This window comes from Symphalangus syndactylus, chromosome 7 (assembly GCF_028878055.3).
Source record: "Symphalangus syndactylus isolate Jambi chromosome 7, NHGRI_mSymSyn1-v2.1_pri, whole genome shotgun sequence".
NCBI classification, from domain to species: domain Eukaryota; kingdom Metazoa; phylum Chordata; class Mammalia; order Primates; family Hylobatidae; genus Symphalangus; species Symphalangus syndactylus.
Window position 1 is genome coordinate 111,042,120 of NC_072429.2, and position 24,741 is coordinate 111,066,860.

A 24,741-nucleotide genomic window follows, 5' to 3' on the forward strand; every position below is an offset into this window, starting at 1 on the left:
TTTTGTTACTCTGCTTGTTTATTTGTTGTTTTCTCAGATCCTCGTTATGTAACAGGTACTCAATAAAGTTTAATGAGTCTAGTGGTTAGATCAGAAGCTCTAAGTAAAAGCAATTAACATTGAAACCTTTATTTATAGTGATTTCCCTTTCTCTCCACCTCCATTCCCATCCCTGAGCAAAATAATTGAAGTAAGTTGAACAGACTTCATGCTAAACCAGAAAAATTTACCCTTGAAAGAATCAAAGATGTTTAAAGTTAAATCTGATAAACAGTGGACTATTTCTAAATGAAATAGCACATACGAGTTATAAAACATACAGCATTCTTTCCAGTTAAATATTTCATATTTATATAGATTTTTCTCAATCTTACCTATATTAAGTTAAACATAAAGCAAATATTTAAGAAATAAATAATCATAAGAACCATTGAGTACCTTGACAAACTGGAGGTGCTCCATCCATCTGCAGTCGTTCTCCTAATCTGCACGTCAGAATTGCATTACCAACTAAAGTAAATCCTGGAAGACACTGATACCTAATAATATCACCTATTAAAAAAAAGAGGGGAGGTTTCATATAAGCAACAAGGTGATGATAAACAAATATTTCAATTGTAAGAGAACAGTTTCTCCTTTAGTTATTTTCAATCAGTATAAAAATGTTATTAGGTATAAGTAGGAATTATATTCAAAATATTGAAAAACCAGTATATAATAGTCATTGACCAATCAGGACTGAAGGCAAAAGTGAACTGCCATGCCCTCTGTACTGGTGCATGCTGGCTGGATATAAGCAATAGTCATAAGGAAATAATTTACTTGATATAGGTGAGATAGTCAATAAAAATATAACAAGTAGTTAGAAGGCTATTTATTGCTTTCATATTTGAATTAAAGTTACATCGGTCACTGATAGTTTCTTTGTGTGTCTCAACCAAAATCAATATAATAACAATAATGAATAATAAAAGTTTATTATGGCAACATTAAGATGTCTTCGTATATAATTTTTTTTCAAACTGTGTGGCATTAATTATTTGGGTTGAATTTCCAACTCAGTTTTAAAGCAACTCTATGATTAAATTGAGTAGAATCAACTAAGCATTTTCCAAGATATGGAAATGAAATATGTCTTCTAATATGCCCTACAAACCATTCATTCTGCCAAGTCAGGCATAGGCCTGAATTCAAAGAACAAAGGTTAGAACTATAGTGTCAGAAGGCAGCAAAATAATGGTTTGGAAAGAACCATGAGAGTACAGTTAACGGCTTCAAATTTTAACAAGTTTTCTAATTATACATTCCAGAAAAACAAAATTAATTTTTCTTTTCTAATAATCCCTTTCCTCTTTTCACTCCTCTCCCTTCTTAAAAATTCTAAATAATCTCTATCAACACAGGGAATGAGGGTCTCAAGACAGGCTATTACTATTCTTTATTTTGGCTTATTTTTAAGCAAATACTTCTGCCAGTAGTATGTTTTCTTTGAAAATAATTTAACGGGCTTTACCTATTTCAAATTCATCATCTTCCGTCAAAATTTCAGCATTGGGCACAGGTGGTGGAGGTTGGCATACTCTTAGTTGATAGGCTATAAAAATAAAAAATGTGTTTATTTCTTTTCTGAGCAGCTACATGTATTCACATATGCAAAAAAAAAAACAAGAAAATTATCAAAAGTTGTTTAAAAATAAAAATAAATTACATAATTTATCAAGTTTCAATTACATCTTTATTTTTTAAAATATACTACAACATTACAAAATATTTTCCCATGGTAACAATGCTTACTTTTTATTCCTTATTTCTTACCCTTATTCTAGTCCTTCTTGTTATGTGGTTCAAAACACCTTGTTTTTTTCCTCCTTTGCATGATCACAATTTGGAATTATGTATTCATGTTTGCTTACTTGCTCAGTGCCTATCTTTCCCAATACTCATCACTGAATCCCCTGCACTTAGCAAAGTGCATGGCATACAGCAATAATTGCAAACAAATGCTCAGTGTTCACTTTATTCCAGACAATATTATAAATACTTAACTCAATCCTCACAAAAAAACATTTTCTTATTTAATTTATGTTACTATTTCTATAATTGCCCCCATTCTTTTTTTTATATATTTTAAGTTCTAGCGTACACGTGCACAACACACAGATTTGTTACATATGTATACATGTGCCATGTTGGCGTGCTGCACCCATTAACTTGTCACTTACATTAGGTGTATCTCCTAATGCTATCCCTCTCCCATCCCCCCACTCCACCACAGGCCCCGGTGTGTGATGTTCCCCTTCCTGTGTCCACGTGTTCTCACTGTTCAATTCCCACCTATGAGTGAATTGCCCCCATTCTTTAAAAAAGAAAACTGTTAAAGAGTTAAAAATTTGCCCAAATCACGTAGTTACAACGTGACAGAGCTGAGGTTTGAACCTACGTAGCCTGGCTCCAGAGCCTTGTCTCACCATGCTACTTTAATATAATTATGAGATATCTGTTTATCAAATGTCATGTTTCTAATTATTATATCACTTGAACAGGTCATCTCATTGGATTAGATTGGCATTTGGCATAATTGAAAGGCCACCACGACAAAGTCTCTATGAATCCAAGCTTCGTGCCTACTATCCCCACATGACATCTAAAATCTACAACAAAATCATTTGCTTGATTCAAGTTTTTTTTTCCCTTAAAGTCTTCTAAAAATGTACTATACTCATATTCATTCAGGAAACATGTTTTATACTATTATAACATCTGAGGCAAATTGTTTTATATGCCTATTTTTACTACTTAAACTTAGAAGTTCTTTATGTACTCAATGTGCCGATAAAGAGAATGAGACTCAAAAGACACAGTAGCTTATACAAGACCACACCATTAGTACAGGACATAGCCAAAAACTGAAGTGTATATGCTCTAATTTCAAAGCCCATTCAACACTGCTTCTATTGCAAAAAAGTATTACGGGAGTATTGAAAAGCATCAACTAGACCAGGTCAGGAAGACTCCTATAGTAGGAAAAGAATGAGATATATTTGAAAGAAGGAGTAAAATTTGTAATCCTGGGGAGAAGAGTATTTCAGGTGGAGGAGAAAACTGGAACAAAAACTTGGGCAAAGCGTAAAATCATTGATTCATCATCATCTAACAAAAAGCTATTTATAAGAGATTAATTGGCTAATGAACATTCAGGTTACTAAGGACAAAGAAAAGAAAGACTTTTCAAAATGTAGATCTACAGTGATGAAACAAACAAAAAAGTGTTTTAATTTTCTTCTGCAAAGTGTTATCTGTCTCTTCACACTTCTTCCTTCCAGTAGTTTAACCTGTTTGTAAAAGCACTTGCTGTGCGTGGATGTTAATTTGCAAGTAAAACACCACTGTACAGAAGGGTTACTGCTACAGAAGAAAGACTTGCTGGGAAAGAACCCCATGGCAGAAAGTATAACCCGGATTTTTGATAAAATGTTTGGTGGATAGTAATTAGGAATTTTGAAAATTGTTTTCCTGAACTTATACTTTAAAGGGGTACAGTGATAAAGGCAAAAGGTAATTGTAAGAAATGTCAAAAATGTAACGGAAAATGGAGAAGATAGGAGGAGCCCTAAACAGAGAAATCTTTCTGAGACTATGCTTTAGGGAAGATTTTGTCTGATCTTACCAGAGAATAGAGATCAACCCAGAAATTACAGAAATGTAGAGATGCTCATACCTGTATTATTTTACTTGTGTTTTCTTGTGAAGTTATTTTAATCTTCAGGCTAATCCTAAATTGTTTGATTATTTTAAACAAGAAACACTTTTTTATGTGGAATCCATGACTATTATCATCTGTGGAACATGCTGAGAATGACCTAGATAACTCAGTTGCAGGATTTAAAAGATCAAAGGTTGTAATTTTTTACTAAAGACTATGATGCTCAGAGTTATTATTTTTCCAAGACCACGTGGGTGCTGTAAGCTAATGTCTTATTCTCTGTTCTTTCCTATCACTGTCAGTTTTATAAAATGTGTCTCTAGAAGCTAAGAGATCACTGTGAGCCCATGGGGGGTCTGAGGTGTAATGTTCTTACCTCCCAACTCTACTTCAGTAAGAACAACTCTATTTTTTTCAATTTTATAAATTTGAATTCTGAACAAACTTTCCTTTGAATAAACTTTCTACATTCTTACCTAAGTGATTCTCTTGATTCCTTTGGCTACAATTCTGACTTTGTGTCTCAATTCCCAATTCTATATTGCCAGGCTAAACATCTCTTCTGACCTCTTCACGCCTCCCTTTCCCACCCCTTGCTGTTATTTTCTAATCACAGAACCCCTTTTGTGGCACATGTAAACACGACTTGTTCAAAGTGTGTTATTTTCCATTTATTTGCATGCTTGTTCATTGGGTCCCTATGTAGACTTTAAGTTACATGACAGAGGCTATTTGTTTATCTACATTTTTCACTATCTAGGAATTAGTTATTGTCACTATACTTATAATTCAACTAATATTTGCTAATAACTGACAGAATGTAGGTTTCTTCAGGAGACAAGCAGCCTCTCAACAGTCTTCCCTAAGATGACTCCCACTTTAAAATTGCCAGTGGGGATGAAATAGAAACAATTGAGTGTCAGACAATGCTAAATATTGAAATATAGGCAAGATCTGGCTAAAATGCTTTTCAGGGTTGAACTATGTAATTTTGAATAAAAAGTAAAGGAGAAAAGAGTAATGAAAAACAAGCAAACAAACCTCTTTTCATCTGTTTCTCTTTTGACTTTTGAAGACCAAGCACTACAAAAGGTTTAATCATAAGCAGCTTGCAACAATTTTGTTTTCAATCTTCATCAATCTCTACTAGTATGTTCTTTAACATAACTCTATGATTTGTCTAATGTCTCTCCAATCTTGCTACCAATATCTCAGTCTAGATTCCTGCCATTTCATTCATGTTGTACTGGGTTGAATAGTTTCACCTAAAATTCATGCCTTTCCTGGAACCTAAAAATGTTATTTGAAATAGGGTTGTTGCAGACGTAATTGGTTAACTTAAGGTTGTATAAAATTATGGGGGTACCCTTAATTCAATATGACTAGTGTCCTTATAAAATAAAAAGAGACACAGAGATGATCACACAGGTAAGATGGCCATGTGATGATGAAGGTTCAAACTGTAGTGATTCATCTATAAGCTAAGGAATGCCAAAGGTTGCTTTTAAGCCACCAGTTTGTGGTACTTTGTTTCAGCAGCCCTAGTAAACTAATACACCTGTGTTATTAAATTGGCCTATAGTGTGTTCCTTACCTTCAGTGTCTCCCTGATACTACCCTTCTTACATACAGTGAAGTGATAGAAGAGAATCAAGGAAGTATTCACCTGGAATCCACTGTGTACAAAGGACTCTGAAAAGTCCTTTACATGCCTCTTTCATTAATCACTAAAATGCCACATCAAAATATGTGTAAATATACTCATGTTACCAAAAGAGACACTAAATTTCATAGTGGTTGAATTATTTGCCCAATTCACACAGCCAGAATTTGAACCAAGTTCCAGTATAAAATTAAGACACATTGTCTCCCAGATTTATAGATAAATAAACCTCGTTTTGAATATCATTTTGTTGCTGCCGTTTCCTTATTTTCAATTTACAGCTTTTTTTTATGGCCTACAGATTGAATTTATCATCTTAGATAAAGCAAGATCATTACCCTAATTCTCACCAATCTCTCACACAAGATGTCTGCTATATCCAGTTGAACTTTCCTGTGTCCTTTGTATTTGCCATGTTCATTTCCTATCCCACACCTTCATTTTTGGCAACCTTGCCAGCCTAGAAATTGGCACCATAATATTTAGCATTTAGTGTTTCACTGTGTTGAATTGTTTAATGTTTTGGTTCACATTCCACGTACAGCTTATGTATTTTGTATTGTATTTGCATATCCTACAATACCTAACACATTTAATTTAGTTGTTTATTAAATAAGTTATTATTGAGCTCCTGTGATCTGCCAGATGCCAGAAACCATAATAGGTGCTGGGAATGCAAAGGTAAGCAAAGCAGACAGAAGCCTGCTCTGTATATGCTAATAGTTGGTGAGAAGGATATTAATTAATTAGTAGAATTTAACTAGTTCAAGCAAGGGGTGTGTGTGTGTGTGTGTGTGTGTGTGTGTGTGTGTGTGTTTCTAGAGATGAATGATAGCCCTAGTGAGAGAGAGGAGGGATCGAAAAGAGCAAAAATCAGGGGCTAAATCAGACAGGATTGTACAGGTTATACTCAGGATTTCATTTATTTTAAGCTAAGACCAATGGGAGGCCTTTAAAGAGATTTAAGTTGGAGAGGAATGTGGTCATATTTATCCTTTAAAAGATCACTCTGGCTGTAGTCAGAAATTTTTAAAAAGCACACACACAATTGGAAGAGAACAACAGTGGATAGCAAGAGACTACTAGAGTCTATATTGCAGGGGTGTTAAATAAACAATTGCTGATAGAGTCTACATAACTTCATAGTGTCCCCAAATGACTTACACATTAAATTAAAAGTCTTGATTATGACCTTCAAGGGTTTCTAACTTTGTCTGATTAACTTCATCCCCACCTATTAACCAGCTTATATTTTTAGCTATAAATAAACAAAAAATAGTTTATCTCCTCTACTTAAAATTCAAGTACCACTGATAGGCATGTGGCCTATCATTCCCACTTCTTAAAAAAATGTTAAACCACATCTCTTCATTTTTAATACTAAATTTCAAAAAATCAAACCTGTCTACAACCTCTTACTGTAGTCTTTTTAATTACTGCATCAACAGAGCTCTCAAATGGTTGAGAGCTTAATATTTGATAATACAGCTAAAATTTTATGTCCTATATAATTTTCTTTTGTCCCTCATTTTCTTGAAATCTATCTTCCTAGCTCTTTTACAGCTTTGTCTGAACATGACTAAAACAGAGATGTCTTCACTGATAATGCTACCTAAAGTTGATCCTTTGCAGTTAACTTTGTTTCACAGTCTGGCAATTTTCACAATCTGTAAGAATTATGTATTTGTTTACTATCTATTTCTTATATTTGTTTATGTATTTGTTTACTATCTATTTTCTTATACTAGAATGTAAACTCCATGAAAGCAGGCATTTTTGCTTTTCTTATTAGCTACTAACTCTTTAGGGCATAATCCAGTGTTCAGCACATAACAGCATTCAATAAATATTTGCTGAATGACTGAGTGCTAGAGAAATGAAAGAATGGATGCTGAATTAGAGTATATACATATATATTATATATAAGTATATATATGAATGAGTATATACGTATGATATATAACACATTCTTATGGTATTGAGTAAGGACATAGTCTAGACTCTTTGGCTCTTTGGGTTCAAATCTTGTTTTGAACACTGAAAAATTGGCAAAACTTGGGCAAGTTATTTATCTTTCTGCCTTGATTTCCTCATTTATAAAATAATAATGAAATAGTAATAATTTTATGCCATCCCAAAGGGCAGTTATGAAAATCAAATGGGTTTACACAGGCAAAGCATTTGGAATACTGTCTGGCACATTTTAAGCTTATCTTTTAATAAGAATAAACCACTATGATATCAAATTGGAATTCTATTTCTTCAAGATATTTGATATTCATAAATAAATAACATAAATATTAATATTTTCTGCTTTTCTTAACTTTCACTTCTTATGTATAAAGGACATTTTTATTTGGCAGTTATTTACAGAATTATGAATAAAATTGAGGCATGTTATCTTTGTTGGTCAAAGAAAAGGGTGTAACGATTGTGAGGTGTGATGCATCAGATGTTTTGTAATTGAAGGCAACAAAGGGGAATTAAACATTGTGCAGCTCTGCTTCTCTTTCTGAAGATGTTTCTATCAAACCAATCAACATCATAAAAAATATACATAATCCAGTTTGTATTTATAACTACATTTGTGCACAAAGCAGGCTGATCAAATATTTACTCTGTAACCAGACTGATGGTTCAAATCTCAGTCTGCTGCTGGCTATTTCCATCAGCTTAGGCAAACTGCTAAGAATCTGCTTCAGCTATCTCATCTGTAAAATAGACATAAAGCCAAGATTGAGTTAAAATATTATAAAGTGCTTAGAATAAGGCCTGAATATATTACCAGTTAAGAGGGAGGGTACATTCCCTGTTTGACAAATACTGGCATCAGCGTTTCTGCTGTGATGATGTTTGTTCCCCATACTCATGTAACTTCAATCTGACGTGACCTTCCTCACAATGGGTCATTCAAAGCACCCATGTGACTTCTCAGAACGTATCTAACCATTTGTTTGTTTCTTTTCTGATTTAAATTGGATATTCTTGGCCAGGCACAGTAGCTCATGCCTGTAATCCCAGCACCATGGGATGTGAGGAGAGCAGATCACTTGAAGTCAGGAGTTTGAAACCAGCCAGCCACCTGCAGAGACAGGTGAAACTCTGCCTCTACTAAAAATACAAAAATTAGCCAGGTGTGGTGGTGCATGCCTGTAATCCCAGCTACTTGGGAGGCTGAGACAGAAGAATCACTTGAACTCAGGAGACAGAGGTTGCAGTCAGCTGAGCTTGTGCCGCTGCACTCCAGCCTGGGCAACAGAGTGAGACCCTGTCTCAAAAATAAATAAATAAGTAAATAAATAAATAAATTGGATATCCTTGTTTTACATTGATGTACCTTATACTGTAGTATAAAATCCATGAGTTTAGCAACACACTGTATCATCCTATATAATATATAAGTGTCTGTGGTCTCAAAACTATTAGCACAGTGCTCTGGAAATCACTTAAGAAATACTAATTAGTAACAAATCAAATTAAGAAAATTCCTCATTCTGTATAAAATATATGCTTTGGTTACTCAGGAAGAAAATAAACAGGTTTGGTAGAAATATATCCAATATTGTATAGGTTAGGATCATAGACAAACCGGAAATAATCTTAGAAATCATTTCTCCTAGACTCTTTAAGGGGTAGTAGGAAGATGACCTAAATAAGTGAAATGAGGTGGACAAGGTCACACATTCAGCCACTGGTGGAACTGAAATGATTAAATCATATAAATTATGTCATCTAAACTTTAAATCGTATGTGCATGTATTTTAGTCCATGCTTTTCATGGATTGTTCCATTTAGAAACAGTTTGCAGCCATGACCATTAACAGAAAAGCTGCACAAAATAGATATTCACACTTTAAAAATACACATTGGAACTAAGTATGTGTTCTCTTTAGAAGAATCATTTTATCTGACATGCCCCACCAACTTTTAAACACCATTTGCTATCTAACAACTACTAACAACTACATGAGAGCATCGTATTCCATATGTCTGTATCTTCTGAGGATGGCTATTATTTAAATAGTTCTCTGTTTTTGTTCAAATGTGCATAGATATCTGGTTCCTCGTCCAACAAATATGCTTTTTGAAATTGGTTTAAGATTTGATTCTGGCAATATTTTTTCGTTATTTTTAATTTTCTATTTTCTTTTCAATGAAACATCCAACCCAATTCCAGAAAATAATGCTGCATGTGTCTACTTCTATTCAATGCGCTATTAAAGGCTTCTTCAAAAAAGACAAAACAGAACACTGGCAAATTGCCATTCCTTCTCCAAACCAAAAAAAGCACAAGCACATAACCTTTCTGCCAAGTAAGGACACAGTATTCCTTACAGAGGACAGAAGTAACGTTGCATATTCCCTTATAAACTCTAAGCTCCATGTAAGCCCCAGTGTACTTCAGTGCTCATCCGGATTAGTTCAAGTATGATAATCTCATGATTTGGGGGAGAACAACTGTTGATAAATTTTATGTTCTGTTATGCAGTTTGGGCAGTGTTATTTTTAAACTTATCTGAAATAAGCTTAAGCTATTTCACTTGAAATCAGAACTAAGTGTATTGAAATTAATGCTACCTTAGTTTTAATGAAGAGAAGAAAACAATAAATTTGTTTTCCATTTTGCAGAAAATCTGCCATTGAGTTGACATGAACATAGAAGTGTGTTCAGCAGGGTTTAAATTACTTTACAAATATCCCTTTTACACCACTAATATTTTATATTCAGTTTGTTTCTCTGCCTCTATAAGGGAGAATATTAGAAATCAAGAGTGAATGCTTATTTGGATTTAGAGATGAGAGAAATAAAGTTTCTATCATGAGGAATGAAAATGAATCAATGATCTGGTTTTGTTCTGTGTCCCGACCCAAATCTTATCTCAAATCATAATCCCCATAAGCCCCATGTGTTGAGAGAGGGATCTAGTGGGAGGGGACTGGATCATGGGAGTGGTTCCCCCATACTGTTCTCTTGAGAGTGAGTGAGTGCTCATGAAATCTGATGGTGTTTGACAGTTCCTCCTTTACACACTCTCTGTCTCTCCTGCCAACATTTAAAATGTGCCTGCTTCCCCTTCTGCCATGACTGTAAGTTTCCTGAGGCCTCCCCCGTCATATGGGACTGTGCATCAATTAAACTTCTTTCCTTTATAAATTACCAAGTCTTGGGCAGTTCTTTATAGCAGTGTGAGAATGGACTAATCCAGACGACAAGAAGTCACTCTTACTATTTCCCTAGAAAAGAAATAACAAACTATTGCGAAACAAAACTATTGGGATATCTGCTGGATTATTGTAAGAGCATTTCAATATCTGTTGCATGAATTGTCTTCTCCACATGCAGACAACTAATTTAAGATTGCTGCCTTAGTGCTGAGCCCATTAAAATCTGAAAAATAACGTGCCTAAGCCCTCTTCTCTATGTTTTTGACTTCCCTGGCATATAGACCTGGCTCTAATTGATAGGCCATTGTCTCCTGTTAAACATAAACAATTTCCCAGCAGACAAGGTAATTCTTTGACCTTGTTGAAACAAGACAGAAATAAGACCTTTCCATAGTCATAATCAGAAAACAAGAACACTGTTCAAATCATCAAAATGACAGTCTTCCACCTCAGCCAACATTAATGAATAGTATTTCCATACTAATTATATAGGTATATTCCATTCCCTCCACCTTCTAGAAAAAAATACTAAGATATCCAATCATAAACCTGCTTAAATTTTTTAACAGCACCCAATCCAGAAGAAAATTCTGTTTCCTTGAACCCTTCTCAAAACCATCTCATACAGTCAAATTCCTATATCAAGCCTCTCCTGACACACTTTTGCTGACATCACATGTTGTTGTCTCACTCATTATCACAAGCTAATAAATCTAACTTTGTTTAACAGAAGTTGTGTTCCTGATAGTCTTTGGCTGGAGGCAACAGAAAGTAAGATATTTAAGAAAATAAATACCATACCTTATGAACTGGGTATATACATGCAGTGAAGTGTCAAAAGATAGTAATTTTGACATGACTTTTAGTCATTTGAGTAATAATTAAGTAGTCATTTAAGTCATTTAACTAATAGTAAATGGTATTTTCCTTTCCTCCTAACAGTTCTAGCAGTTTGGGTTTTAGCTCCATTGCTTCATTTTATACACACACGTACACACACACACACACACACACATACACACACATACATTATTACATGATGTTCATATCTCCCGTTCTCTCTGGACATCCAATAATAAAACACTTTACGGGTTCTGTGCTCTAGCTATTACAATACAAAAGGAGGTCAGGTCTTTAGGTTATGTGAGGCAAAGGGGTCACACAGTTAAAGGCAATCGTGACTTATGGTTTATATAAAGCATGTCCTTACATCTGCAGCAGTGTCTTTTAGGATGAGACTTTGTGAAGTTAATACTTGTTTCCAAATACAGCATTTATTGTAAAAGTAGCATAACCGTAAAAGATGACCTGAAACACATTACAGGTCTTTTAAATACATTTCTTTAAAATAATGAGTCATTATATAATCAAGTCATTCTTCAATAGAAAATGTGCTAATAACAGAAAATAATGAATAACATAATTATTAAATCATATTATGCTAAGAAAATCTTCCACATACAAAGTGAATTTCCCTAGTACATTGATATTAGAAAATCGAGGGACCTGGATAATTGGCTTAAACACCATAAAATAATTTCTGTATTAAATTAGTAAATACAACTTTTGGCTATACTCTAGTCACCTGGTTATTTTGAGTGACATAAGCCAGATCTCAATAAAACTTTTTTTCTCTTGGCACAGTGACCACAGCACATTTTAGAAACTATAAAGAATACATTGAGCTGTGATAAATCTATAATGTACTGTTACTACTTTGCAGATCTTGGGGAAATGAAGCAATAAGAAGCTTAAAGCTCCAAGTTATAATTAGGAAGCGTATTTGAGAAAATGAGATGACCCATCATATTGCTAAAAATGAAAATCACTTTGACTAAATTTTTAGATAACAATTAGGTTTATATACCATTAAATATAATCTATTCATGAGATAATACCAGCTTAGAACATTGTCTGGCATTTAATAAGAATACAATGAATTTTAGCTGTTGTTGTTGTTGTTTTGATTTTTCAAAAAGGGATCATTCTTTGAAGTCAGACAGGCCTATTTTGAACTCCAGCCAGCCCTTCTACTTATTAGTTCTCTGGCTTTATGTAGGTTATCTGGTTTTTTACTCAGTTTGTTCATTATTAAAATGAAGATAATAATACTTACCTTATAGGGTTATTATGAAAATTAGCAATAATACATGGAAAGTACCTAGCACAGGGCTCAGCATGTTAAATTTTCAGTAAATGGTTGTTACCACTAACATAGTGATGGTTATACAAAGTCACTGCAAAAAGAACACTCAGTTAAAATTTATTTAGGGTAATTTATCTTTTAGGGGGTCATTAATTAGGACTGAATATTATTATTAATTATAAACCAACCTCATCTTGACTCTACAGCAGATATGAAGAAAATGCGGTTCTTACTTTAGGAAATCATAATTATAGCAACACAGAGACAAAAACATTCCCTCAAATGAGAAAAAAATATGATACCTGAGGTAAAGTGTCTCAACATTTACGCCTGTCCTATTTTTTCATTGCAGAGAGCTTTCATTTTGCAAAGCTTTTTTATGAATGTTATTTTTGATCATAAAAGGCTTTATGAAGGTGATGTTTTATAAAAGACAGATGGCTGCCTGGATCTCATAAAGGAAGTTAGGTTAGAGAAAAAAACACACATTTTTTTCCTCTCTTTTCAAGCACATTCAAAATATATCAATAAATAAAACTTCAATGATCAATGTGACCTTAAGAAAATACACAAAAATATTGAACTGTCAACTTTATAAAATAAATAAACAAGTCTTGAGAAAATCACTTCTGAATTATAAAGCAAGGTATATCAGAAGTAACTATCAAGTCTAAGAGGATATAAAGAAAACTGGGTGTGGTAGTAAACCATTCAAAGATTAGGCATACTCAGCCAGCTTAAAATAAGTGTTAAGCTTATAATGAATTATATACTTGGTTTATTTATCAAAAATTCCAAGTAATTTTACCAATTTTTTACTATTATGAGATTTCATTATGACATTGAGCTTATAGTTCAAATTAGTATTAACGGGCATATCTTCTTGGTCTTGTTAAGGAGGATGTAATTTAGAATTACACATCTAGTAATTCTAAAATGATGTTTTTAAAAGTTGTTACTAATACAGCTCAAATAAATGCAAATAACTTTTCAAAGAGTCTGAACACACACTTCCCACTGTAACACTAAAATAAATCAGTCAATAACAAAAATATAAAGAGGATAAGAACAAGAAATTTGTATCCTCACAAAACACTCACTTAATAAACTCATAAGGCCTATAAAATAATATACCATATTGTAATTAAGTTTTCAAAAGTTTAGTAAGAAGAATAAGTGTAATCATAGAAGTGATGGCAGTGATCACCATGAGTTCAAATTATCAAGAAGTAGAGGATATGGGACTTAACATAAAAAGACTTAAATAACTGAAGATGAATTAAGAAACCAAGAGTATCTATGATGGAGATGAAGAGGTGATTTAAGAATGGAAGTTCAGGAGGCAGTGAGAAAACCAACCTGACTGAAGTTGTGTAGGGCCTGGAGAGTAAGAATCAGTGAACTGGATTATAGGGTAGCTTTAAATTAGATTTAATGTAGGCCTCATGCATTCTTGAAAAGGTAGGTAGGAATGAAAGCAGTGCTTTAGAAAAATTATCCTATTAGACTAGAGAAATTTAAAGTATCAGTCAATTTTTAACATGAACTCTGGCTATGTTCCCAAACTTCAAGTTTATTTTAAAATTTAGGTAGAATCTCCAGAGCTGTTGATTCAAACAGTAGGTAGGCTTCATTAGGCTCTGGCAATTTTTTTGCACCTTATTATAAAATCTAATGAATAAATGTCCTATTTGAAAATTCTAAAATGTGAGGTAAGATATGGTATGGAAACAGATTTTACTGAACATCTGCTCTGTCAGGCATTATGCTAATTGTATATTATCAATTATCTCCAATTCTCAAAACATCTCCTCAATGTAAAGCTGATAATAGTAACAACTACAATATTTCTACAGTTGAGCTATATAAAATTGACCATGGGATTTTTTTGACCAATGATTTTATATGGTTCAACCTAATATATGCCAGTAATTGGAGTAAATTATACATATATAATATGACATTTAATCCTCTCAGCAATTCTATCATATTGTTTTACAGCTGAGGAAAGTAGAGATCAAAGTTTAACTTGTCCAAGGTCAAATAGAAAATAAAGGTTTAAATGAATATTTGATCTGTTTTATTTTTATTGATTGATTGATTTTGAGACAGAGTTTCACTCTTGTTGCTCAGGCTGGAGTGCAATGGCGCCATCTCGGCTCACTGCAACCTCTGCCTCCCGGGTTCAAGTGATTCTCCTGCCTCAGCCATCTGAGTAGCTGGGACTACAAGCATGAACCACCACGCCTGGCTAATTTTGTATTTTTAGTAGAGACAGGGTTTCACCATGTGGGTCAGGCTCGAACTCCCAATCTCAGGTAATCCACCTGCCTTGGCCTCCCATAGTGCTGGGATTACAGGCATGAGCCACTGTGCCCAGCCTTGATCTGCTTTATTCTTAAGCAATTCTATTTCTATCACACATGTCTCAAAACCCACTTGAAATGAGGATATATGTTTATATATTCATATATGTGTATATTTAAATCCACACTAAGATTGTGTGTTTACGTATATCTATTATCCACGTTTTTTTATGAATGTTCAAATTCTGTCTCATACACACACACACACACACACGAACACACAACACTGACATCCTTTCCTTTGATAATATTTTTCCCTTGAAATGTCTCCTAAATTTTATAAAAATTTTATACTTCCTATAGGGTTATCTTGTGGATATTTATAGTTCATCAATGAATAGTCCTTTCTTTATGACTTCAAGCAGTACATAAAATGATAAAAAATATTGAGGCAGAAATCCATGTGGAGATAAAATGTACACAATATAGTTCGGAAACTAATTCATTTTTCTATCTTAATGATTACGTATTAGTTCTCGAGTTATGATTTTCTATCAAAGTGATAATTCTATTGTTTCAGCCTTAAGCTATATCTGCAAACTGCCAGCATTAATGATCAACTCAGTAGGAAAGGCAAATAAATTATTTTTTAAAAAACAGCCCGAATAGAAGTTGTCTGACTGAATACCCAACTTTCTAGAAGAGATCAGCGCATCCATGGTGGTATGGCCATAGACTAAACCCCTGACTTTTTCAAGTGGTTATGTTGGATTGCATATCAGTTCTGGATGGCAGTGGATCACTATGGAGAAACTAATTAGATGCCATCAAATTGGCTGGTAAGTGCTCAAATTAAGCAACTCAAACATTTTATGATCAATTTCTGACTAGATCCAATGTGCTTTAAATGTCTTTGAACATAATCACAGTTGATTTACTATATTTTTCATGGAATATAAGCATTAAGTATCAAATATTTAGCTACTTTATATTAAAAAGGTGAAATGCTAAGTCATACATTATGTAATGGGCAAAGCACGTGTCCATCCTCACATTTTCATATAATTTTTGCAAACTTAATTTAATAGATTATTGGTCTTGTGAAATACTCATGGAATTAGTCTGACAAAGTTATATGAGGCAGAATGTGTTTTAATGAGACTATAGTCATAGCAGATAAAAGGATGTAATCATTATAGATAAATAATCATTTTCTTATTAATAATGGAATATAACCGATTGAGGATTAAAACAAAAATAAAGAAGAGAAACACCTCTGTGAAACCTTCTGAATGTCCTTTCAAAAAGTTAAGTTTATGAATACAGAGCCCAGAACAAAGGATACTATACAATGAAATCAAATTGAGACTATACATAAATTATTCCACAACAGTAAAAGCTATGAACTTAATGATCTGAAATAGTCACTTAAAACTGTAAGATTCTAGAATAGACACAGTTTTGAAACAACAGTATAAATGAATGAGTAATGTGATCCAAAGCATAAAGATACTGAATGCTAATTTTAGAAAGATTCACAGCAGGTTGAATAGATTAAATATTTTGTATAGGAAAAAAATCTATTGATGTCTCAAAATTACATGCAATAAAGTATGAACAGCTGGTTCTCTTTTATTGGTTTTCATGCAGAAATGATTATTTTCCAGTGGGTAATTACTGACTGATTTATTTCCTATATCCATTTGCTCACATTTTAATGTCCCTGAATACATAGAAGAGGTCATCTTTTGCAGGGAAATGTGTTTGAAATGCTAAAGTTACTGTGATTATAAAATTTACAATTTTAATACCTTTTCAATCATTGGTTAAACATATATTACATTCACTTTTTTCTAGGACAAATTAAACAGTACCAAATGAAATAGGAACTCTCAGATAATACCAACCATGATAACTGAGCACAAAAAAGCCACTTGTTGTGAAATCACTGTGGAATTTGATTAGAATCTGATTTGAAGTACTGTAGACTGATTCCAAAGCGGTATTGCCACTGAACTGACCGATCTGAGGTGAATTTTGGTCTGGTCCATCCCTATGAGACAAGGATTGGGAAAGGAGGAGAGATCAAGATTGATTTTGGAAGTAGTTTTGAACCAAGTTTAATAAATGTATTGCATATATTTATATTCTAACATATCAATAATAAAGATGCAGGAAGCTAATAATAAATAATAATTAATAATAATAAATAAATAATAAAGATGCAGGAAGCTAACCAATGAGTGCAAATTATATATTTTATATCTATGTAGGAGACCACATATTTTTAAATGTAAAGTATAAAAATAGATTACATTTTTACTAAATGGAATGTGCTCATATTAGTTATAATCAATACATTGTCTTTGTTTTTTTTTTTTACCAAAATTCTGATGCTTTTAAATGCTTGAGGTTTGCCCCTCTTTTATTTTCTTCAGCAACAGTCTTGAGAATCACAGACTGTTAAAGTTACAACTCTTAGAACTCAGATTAACAAATTATCAGTAGTTAATTATTAATTCACACTTTCTTTAATACATTTTTATTTATTTATTTATTTATTTATTTAGAGACAGGGTCTCACTCCATTGCCCATGCTGGAGTGCAGTAGGATGATCACAGCTCACTGCACCTTTGACCTCCCAGGCTCAAGGGATCCTCTCACCACAGCCTCCTGAATAGCTGAGACCACAGGTGCATGCCACCATGTCTGGCTAATTTTTTATTTTTTCTAGAGACAGAGTCTCACTATGTTGGCCAGGCTGGTATTGAACTCTTGGGATGAAGTTATGCTCCCACTGTGGGCTCCCAAAGTGCTGGGGTTGCAGATGTCAGCCACTGCACCTGGCCTTAATATATTTTTAAATAAAGATGTTTCAATTGACAAGACTGTAATACAACTAAATTTTTATGACAGGAATCCACTAGTTATATTAAATAATTATAATTTCTTAAATTCCACTGGCTTTTGTAAGTAGAGAACTTCCATACCTTAAACTTAGTCTGTTAACTCCCTGTTCTAGCACATTAATTTAATAATATTTTTTAATCTTGTTTTCACCTATGAAGTCTTTGTTCCACAATGTTTACCTAGTTCATGGGGCAAATAAGCCAAAACCTATTTCTCTTGTGTATGTAATTTTACAAGACACATACTGTCACTCTCAGTTACTCACATCAATTCAAATATCAGATGACAATTTGTAACAGAGTATTGTGACACAGTTTTATTCCAACCTTGTTTTACTGTATATCTAATTGAATAAATCAATAACAGTAGTCCTGACTTACCATACAGTAATGAAATCATATATTGGTTCTGTTTGAAGAACGGTGAAATTGATGTAGATGCCATTCCCAGGGGGTACTCTTACAAGCCAAAAACAGTCTTGAAAGTTTGGATATTCATCAGGATACCCAGGAGAATAAATGGTGCCATTCATTGCAGTTATATTCCCACCACAAAGAGCTACAGAAAAAGCCACAAAACAAAATAATATTTTAAAATAACAATAAACTGACTATGGAGAAAAAGGCAAATATTTCACATATCTTAAGTATTATGAAACACATTTATGCTTTGTTTGTATTTCAGTTGAGGTATATATAATGAAGTTGGCAACAGTGCACAAAATAGAGTCAACTTTTATTTTTCCACATGAGATATACGAAATAATTGTTATTAATGATCATTAGATTAGTAAATTACATTGTCTTCTTTATTTTCAATTACATTGTCTTCTCTATTATTTAAATATTTTATATCAATGCAAAGACTTTAACTTTCATTTGCCTCTTACAATGTGTACATATAAGGCCTTATAAGAGGTTCAAAGCCTTTTATTTCAAAGGGTTTTCTAGAGGAAAGGAACTCAGTAGCAGTATCTGGGTTAGTGCTTTATATAAGAATGACTTAAATGCATACAAACCCACATGCACCCCCTTCCCTTCCCCACACACATAAGAAAAGCTCCAAAGTGTGAATCAACTATTTTTTCACTCCCAATAGGAAAGGTTAGGACTCCTGCCAATAATGATAAAACCGTTATTCATTATAGAGCCTTAGGGGTTTAAAAAATATCTTCAGCTGAGAGACTATATATTCAGCATGCTACTGGAAGAGGAAGATAAGTAAAAAGTGCCAAAACAATATTAAAAACAGATGACATCATCTAAAAGATAGCTTCAAATTAGAAGCATACCTTCACACCTTGGAAGTGGATGATTCCAATTACGACTGACCCCGTGAAGGCATGTGAGAGCTGAACTTCCAATTAATGTGTATCCTGGGAAACATTCAAATGAAATGGTTTGACCCACAGTAAAATCATTACCAATTACAAAACCATTTCGAAACGGGCGTGGATCAGGACAGCTTTGCAACTGATAGGCTGGAAAGAGGAAAAAGAAAGAGTTTTTCTTTCCAAATTTCAGAGGCCACAGATAGGGTACTACAGCAATTTTGCAAATAGATGTGATGCTACTTGTAGTTGATTATAAATAGCAATTCAGGTTTATGATAAATGCTGTCAATGACCTGTGACATAAATTTCTTCTCATGTCTACAATTTTCATATTTAAAATGTTAGTACAATTCATAAAAATGCATGCTTTCTTCACCTACTTGTGCAACCCAACTAAATTACATTTTAATGAAAACGTAAACTCTTCTTAAAGCTACAATTTTAATCGAATATATTCTGATTCTCTTCCAGAGAATGCAATTGCTCCTTGATTATGTTACAAGCACACAGAATGCAATAAGAATATGTTTAAGCCTAATTCTGAGCCTTTTTACAGTTTGTTTTACAAATTGTTTTTCTACAAATCACAATATACTTCTGTTGAGTTAATTTCAAAGAAGTTAGTTTGTAAAATAAAGCACTGAAAAAAAATTTTATTTTAATATAAAATAAACTTTGTACTTCAGTTATGGGATCATTTGGGCAATGGAGTATAATTGCCTGTTTATTTGTTCATACTTCTCTTGCTCTACATTTTGTATGAGATCAAAGTTCCTGTTTGTATTATTATCATATCTTAAAGCCTTGGCTACTGCCTTTCACAGAGTAGTGTTAAATAAACATTACCAAATAAATGTTAGACCTATGAACAGGGCCTATTCTCATATAATATCAATATTTGGAACTTTTTAATTAAGAAGTCCAAAATTGTATTCTAATTAGTAAAATTTAAATTGCTGAAAATCAAAGACTACTTCTCTACCAAACCGTTAAAATTTTATATTCCTCAAATAAAAAATTACATTCGAAGTTGAATAAACTATCTTGTTTATTACAATATAACTCAAATTTTTAGGACTAGAGGTTTCAGAATTAATGAACAAATTCTTTAAAATGTTAAGTGCTTTTATTCTTAATGTGTCCTTTTCATTTTAATTGATATTCTACACAAAAAATATTCTACACAAAAATATATTAGAAAGAGTGCTCATTCCAACTTAAGACAAATGTGTATTACGAATTGATCATTAGGAGTTGGAATATATTATTCTATTAAATATACCCTTTCAATTTCTACTCCATGCTTTTTAGTTTAATAAGTATAGAAAATAGATTTTAAGTGTTTATGAGAAAGTTCCCATTCTAATGTTATATACAATACAGTGAGGTGGGAGAATTGGGTCTGGAGGTAGGGAACCTAAGGCTGTCTAACACCTAAGGCTGTCAAACTAAATTGAAAGGAAAACCCTAACTTTCCACACCTAAGTAATAAAAGGACCAGAGGCAACCCCGTCTGCAAACCCCTCAACTTTTCGGCCCAGCAGATGAGAAATTGGCTGTCGGCAACCAATCAGACTGATTGCGGGCCGAGTCTCCGTTTGCATAGAAGTATAACTTTGTAACTTCACCTTAGCCTCTGATTGGTTGCAAAAAGCAATTGGTTGCTTTTTGCAACCAATCATATTTGCACAGGAGTGTGATCTTTGTAACTTCACTTCAGCTTCTGGTTGGCTGCTTTCAGATCAGACTGATTGCGGGCTACCACTTCATTTAGATGAGGTGAGCATGAAGTGGCCAATGGGAAACTTCTAGGGGGCATTTGGACCCAAAAAGATTCTGTATCTGGGCCCTTGAGCCACTGGTCGGCCTGCTCCCACACTGGGAGTGTACTTTCGTTTTCAATAAATCACTGCTTTCGTTCTTTTGTTGCTTCATTCTTTCTTTGCTTTGCTGGGTGTTTTGTCCAATTCTTTGTTCAAAAAGCCAAGAACCTGGACAACTTGCAGTCACAATCTTGTACCAGTGACAACAGGACTTACCAAACCTAATAATCTCGTCAGTAATAACATTAATTTTTAAACTAATTCCTTCAGTAGAAGGGTACTCTTAATTGTACAGTATAATTTTTCCAAATTCAGAAGGTTCTTAAAATTTAACCACAAAATCAGTCCAAAAATAATATTGACTCTGTGAATATACATGTTAACTATTTCTTTAAAATGCACTAGGTTAGTTACATAAATGTAGCACAAAACAAAACCATTTTAAAACTCAGTGTGATTCACAAATAACATCTCCTCACCATTGTAATACATTGTGGCTCATGTTAATAATATGTCAGTAACAGTGAAAAAAAATTTATATATTTTACACTTTTATTATGTCAATAATGAGTTGTTTTTCAAGGATGTATTAACTGAAAAAAATCAGAGTTAATAAAGCTCAAATTCTAGGTTTACATCATTCAAATAAGAACATTATTTTGAGAGAGAGAGGGAAAATGAGAATAGGAAAAAAACAGGTTTAGTCAGTTTTAAGGTGCATGGCAAAGAACTTGGCATAAGGCCATGTACACTTGCTAAAGTATATCACAAATATGGTTCTGAGTCTTCTAGCAGCAAAGAAGAGAAATTCAACCAATTACCCAATTGTTTTAAAAATAATTAATTTCCTTGCAAGCACGGTTAATTCAATGTGCCGGGAGGTGATTGAAATGACTCCTATTTTATGAAAGTGATTATGTGTAATGTAGTGTTCTTACATTATGCACGCAAGTATAATACAAATTATAATTATTTCAGATCCATGTAATTTGATGTTTAAGACTTATCTCTGTCTTAACTACTTTCAAATTTCCTTTTTGGTAGATACTTTAGCAAATATTTATTGTGCTTACTGTTCTAGATGCTTATGATACACCAATGAACAACCCAATTCCCTGTTCTTGAGGAGCTCAGATACAAAAGCATTACATAAAGTCCTTCAATAATTAGGGCAGCGATGTAATAAAATTTTAGGTTATTTTGATTAAAAATTTCAGCCATTAGAAATAAACTTTACTATGTAAAATATCATTTTAATATTTAATTTTAACAGAATATATACATGTAAGATATGAAATAATATCATAATAGCAATAACTAAAAAGTACTGAGTAATTACTAATGATATACATCAGGGAATACACCTTACATACATTTTTTAATAAAAAGTTAAATACAACTTATCTGAAAGTTAGTATAATTAACTCCATTATGCACATGAGCAAATGGAGAGCAACGCCGAGGCCACATTAGATAGAATAGGAAGAATCAACATTTGAGCCTAGCTCTACTTACGCCCAAACCCTTTATTCAAAAGAGATAAAAATTTTGCTCAAGGTCATGCAGTAGTTCTGTCTGAGAGATAGGTCTAATATAACATGATTATCAAAGTATTTATATTCTCATGACAATAGAACAAAATGAAGAAATGGCGTATTAGTCTATCACTGTAAAGTAAAAGAACATTTTACATAATACAACACATGAATAATACAAAATATCTTTTCAATATATTCCTTTTAATATAAAAGCAAAGATAAATCTTTGCTGTGCAGCTGGCCTTGCTTATTTGCCATGCCTTGCTTAATTTAACTGCGTATTAAGACTAATTCAATCCTGTTTCATGGTTAGGATTTTCTAAGGTCTCAGAGAGACATTATTCTCCCTGTGTAGTTTCCAGAGAGTTGCATTGTTCTAAAAATCTTCCTAATTGAAGCTCACCTTAGCTTAAGATTTTTTTTTTCTTTCTAAAACAGAATACAGAAAATAATTAGACTCAGTTAAATATTAGGCGGGCGGATCACGAGGTCAGGAGATCGAGGCCATCCTGGCTAACACAGTGAAACCCCGTCTCTACTAAAAAAAATACAAAAAATTAGCCGGGCGTGGTGGCGGGCGCCTGTAGTCCCAGCTACTCGGAGAGGCTGAGGCAGGAGAATGGCGTGAACCCGGGAGGCGGAGCTTGCAGTGAGCCGAGATTGCGCCACTGCACTCCAGCCTGGGCGACAGAGCAAGACTCCGTCTCAAAAAAAAAAAAAAAAAAAAAAAAAAAAAAAATATTTCTAATAGCTGATTTGGGGTTATATAAATTTTCATTTTTTATTATTCTCTTACCTTGGTATACAATATGAAACCCTTGTTTGTTTTGTGAATAGTCACTGTGAAAATATAAGCTGGTTTCATGGGTGGTGCTGAATAAGGAAGATGGTATTTGAGGACCACTAAGCCGGCCAATAACAGTACTAGTTTCTGAAGATCCACTTCGTACTTCCAAATAATCATGTATGGTTTCTGTAGAAAAATTTACAAACTGGAGATGTACACCTGAAGAAGAAAACAAACATAATGCTACTTTATTTGTTTTACCACATTAAACATAAATATACACACACACAATCACTTCAATGTACTTAGATAGGTTTGCATTTAAGTCAAGAGGCATAATCTCAAGATCTGAGTCATGGATTTGCCGTCTGCCTAGGACAGGTAACTTTGCTAAGGTTCAAAGTAAAAGAATACTGCTCTCACATGTCCATTATTAGTTAAAAGGAAAAACATTTCATTTCATTATAATGTCACTGTATGAAAAATGGTCCAAAAAAGTGGCTTTCTTCTTCTTTAATGCCCTTTAAATTACATAAACTAATTTTTAGAGGAAAAGGCCACTTTTGGCCTAATTTGTGTCATGGAAAAGGTCAAACTAAGGTTGAAAATAATTGCAAATTTGTAATATACTAACATAGATTCCACAATTGCATTAGAAGTTATTCATTCATAGGAGAGAAATTAACTTCTCAGAAATATAACTTGTATATAATTTAAAGGGTACTCTTTCAGTGTTTTGCTTATCAGAAGATAATGCAGGCTTTTATATAATAACCTTAATAAAATCTGGTGATCATTGTTATTTGTGATCATATTGCAATGTAATCTCAATATCTTTATAAGCATAACTAAAATATGAGACAGTGAAATGTCTCTGGGATAAAAAAATCTTAATTAAAGTATGTTTGCTTAATTAATTTAACACTTAATTTTAGTAAATTTGATGTTTTTCTTACTATTACCACTCTCTAAATTGTTTACAATAAAATCTGATATTTGGTGAATGTTTTAAATTATTTATATTTGCTATGCATTATATATATTACCTGCCTTAAGTGATTTATATATGCTAACTTATTTAATTCTCACCATTTCATGAGAATGAGGAAAGTGAGTCGCAGAGATGTAAGACACATGTAAAGTTTACACAATGACCCAGTAGGCTTGAACAGCAAGCCGAGGCATTCAGACTTTTAAGCTTATGATATTAATAACTACACTGGGGCTGCGAGTAAACGCACATCATATTACTAAATGATTTTGTAAACAGTCCCTTGGACAAATGAGCTTTGGAAATATTTAAAACAGAGTTTAAAATATTAAACAACTTTCTAAAAAATTAGATTAACTTTTTAGAACTTTGGA

The 24,741-nt window shown here is 33.1% G+C and overlaps 1 protein-coding gene across 3 annotated transcripts in view; it reads right to left on the bottom strand.

The window, feature by feature from the left end:
* CSMD3 (CUB and Sushi multiple domains 3) overlaps nucleotides 1-24,741 on the bottom strand; it is a 1,218,611-nt gene that overhangs the window by 95,706 nt on the left and 1,098,164 nt on the right. For all 3 annotated transcript variants that reach the window (XM_055287089.2, XM_055287087.2, XM_055287086.2), the window contains 6 exons: nucleotides 23,386-23,595; nucleotides 19,187-19,375; nucleotides 18,276-18,453; nucleotides 16,892-17,037; nucleotides 1,514-1,594; nucleotides 439-552 (listed from right to left, as the gene is read on the bottom strand). In XM_055287089.2, the coding sequence (XP_055143064.1) occupies nucleotides 439-552; nucleotides 1,514-1,594; nucleotides 16,892-17,037; nucleotides 18,276-18,453; nucleotides 19,187-19,375; nucleotides 23,386-23,595 (918 nt within the window). The remainder of the gene's footprint in view (nucleotides 1-438; nucleotides 553-1,513; nucleotides 1,595-16,891; nucleotides 17,038-18,275; nucleotides 18,454-19,186; nucleotides 19,376-23,385; nucleotides 23,596-24,741) is intronic.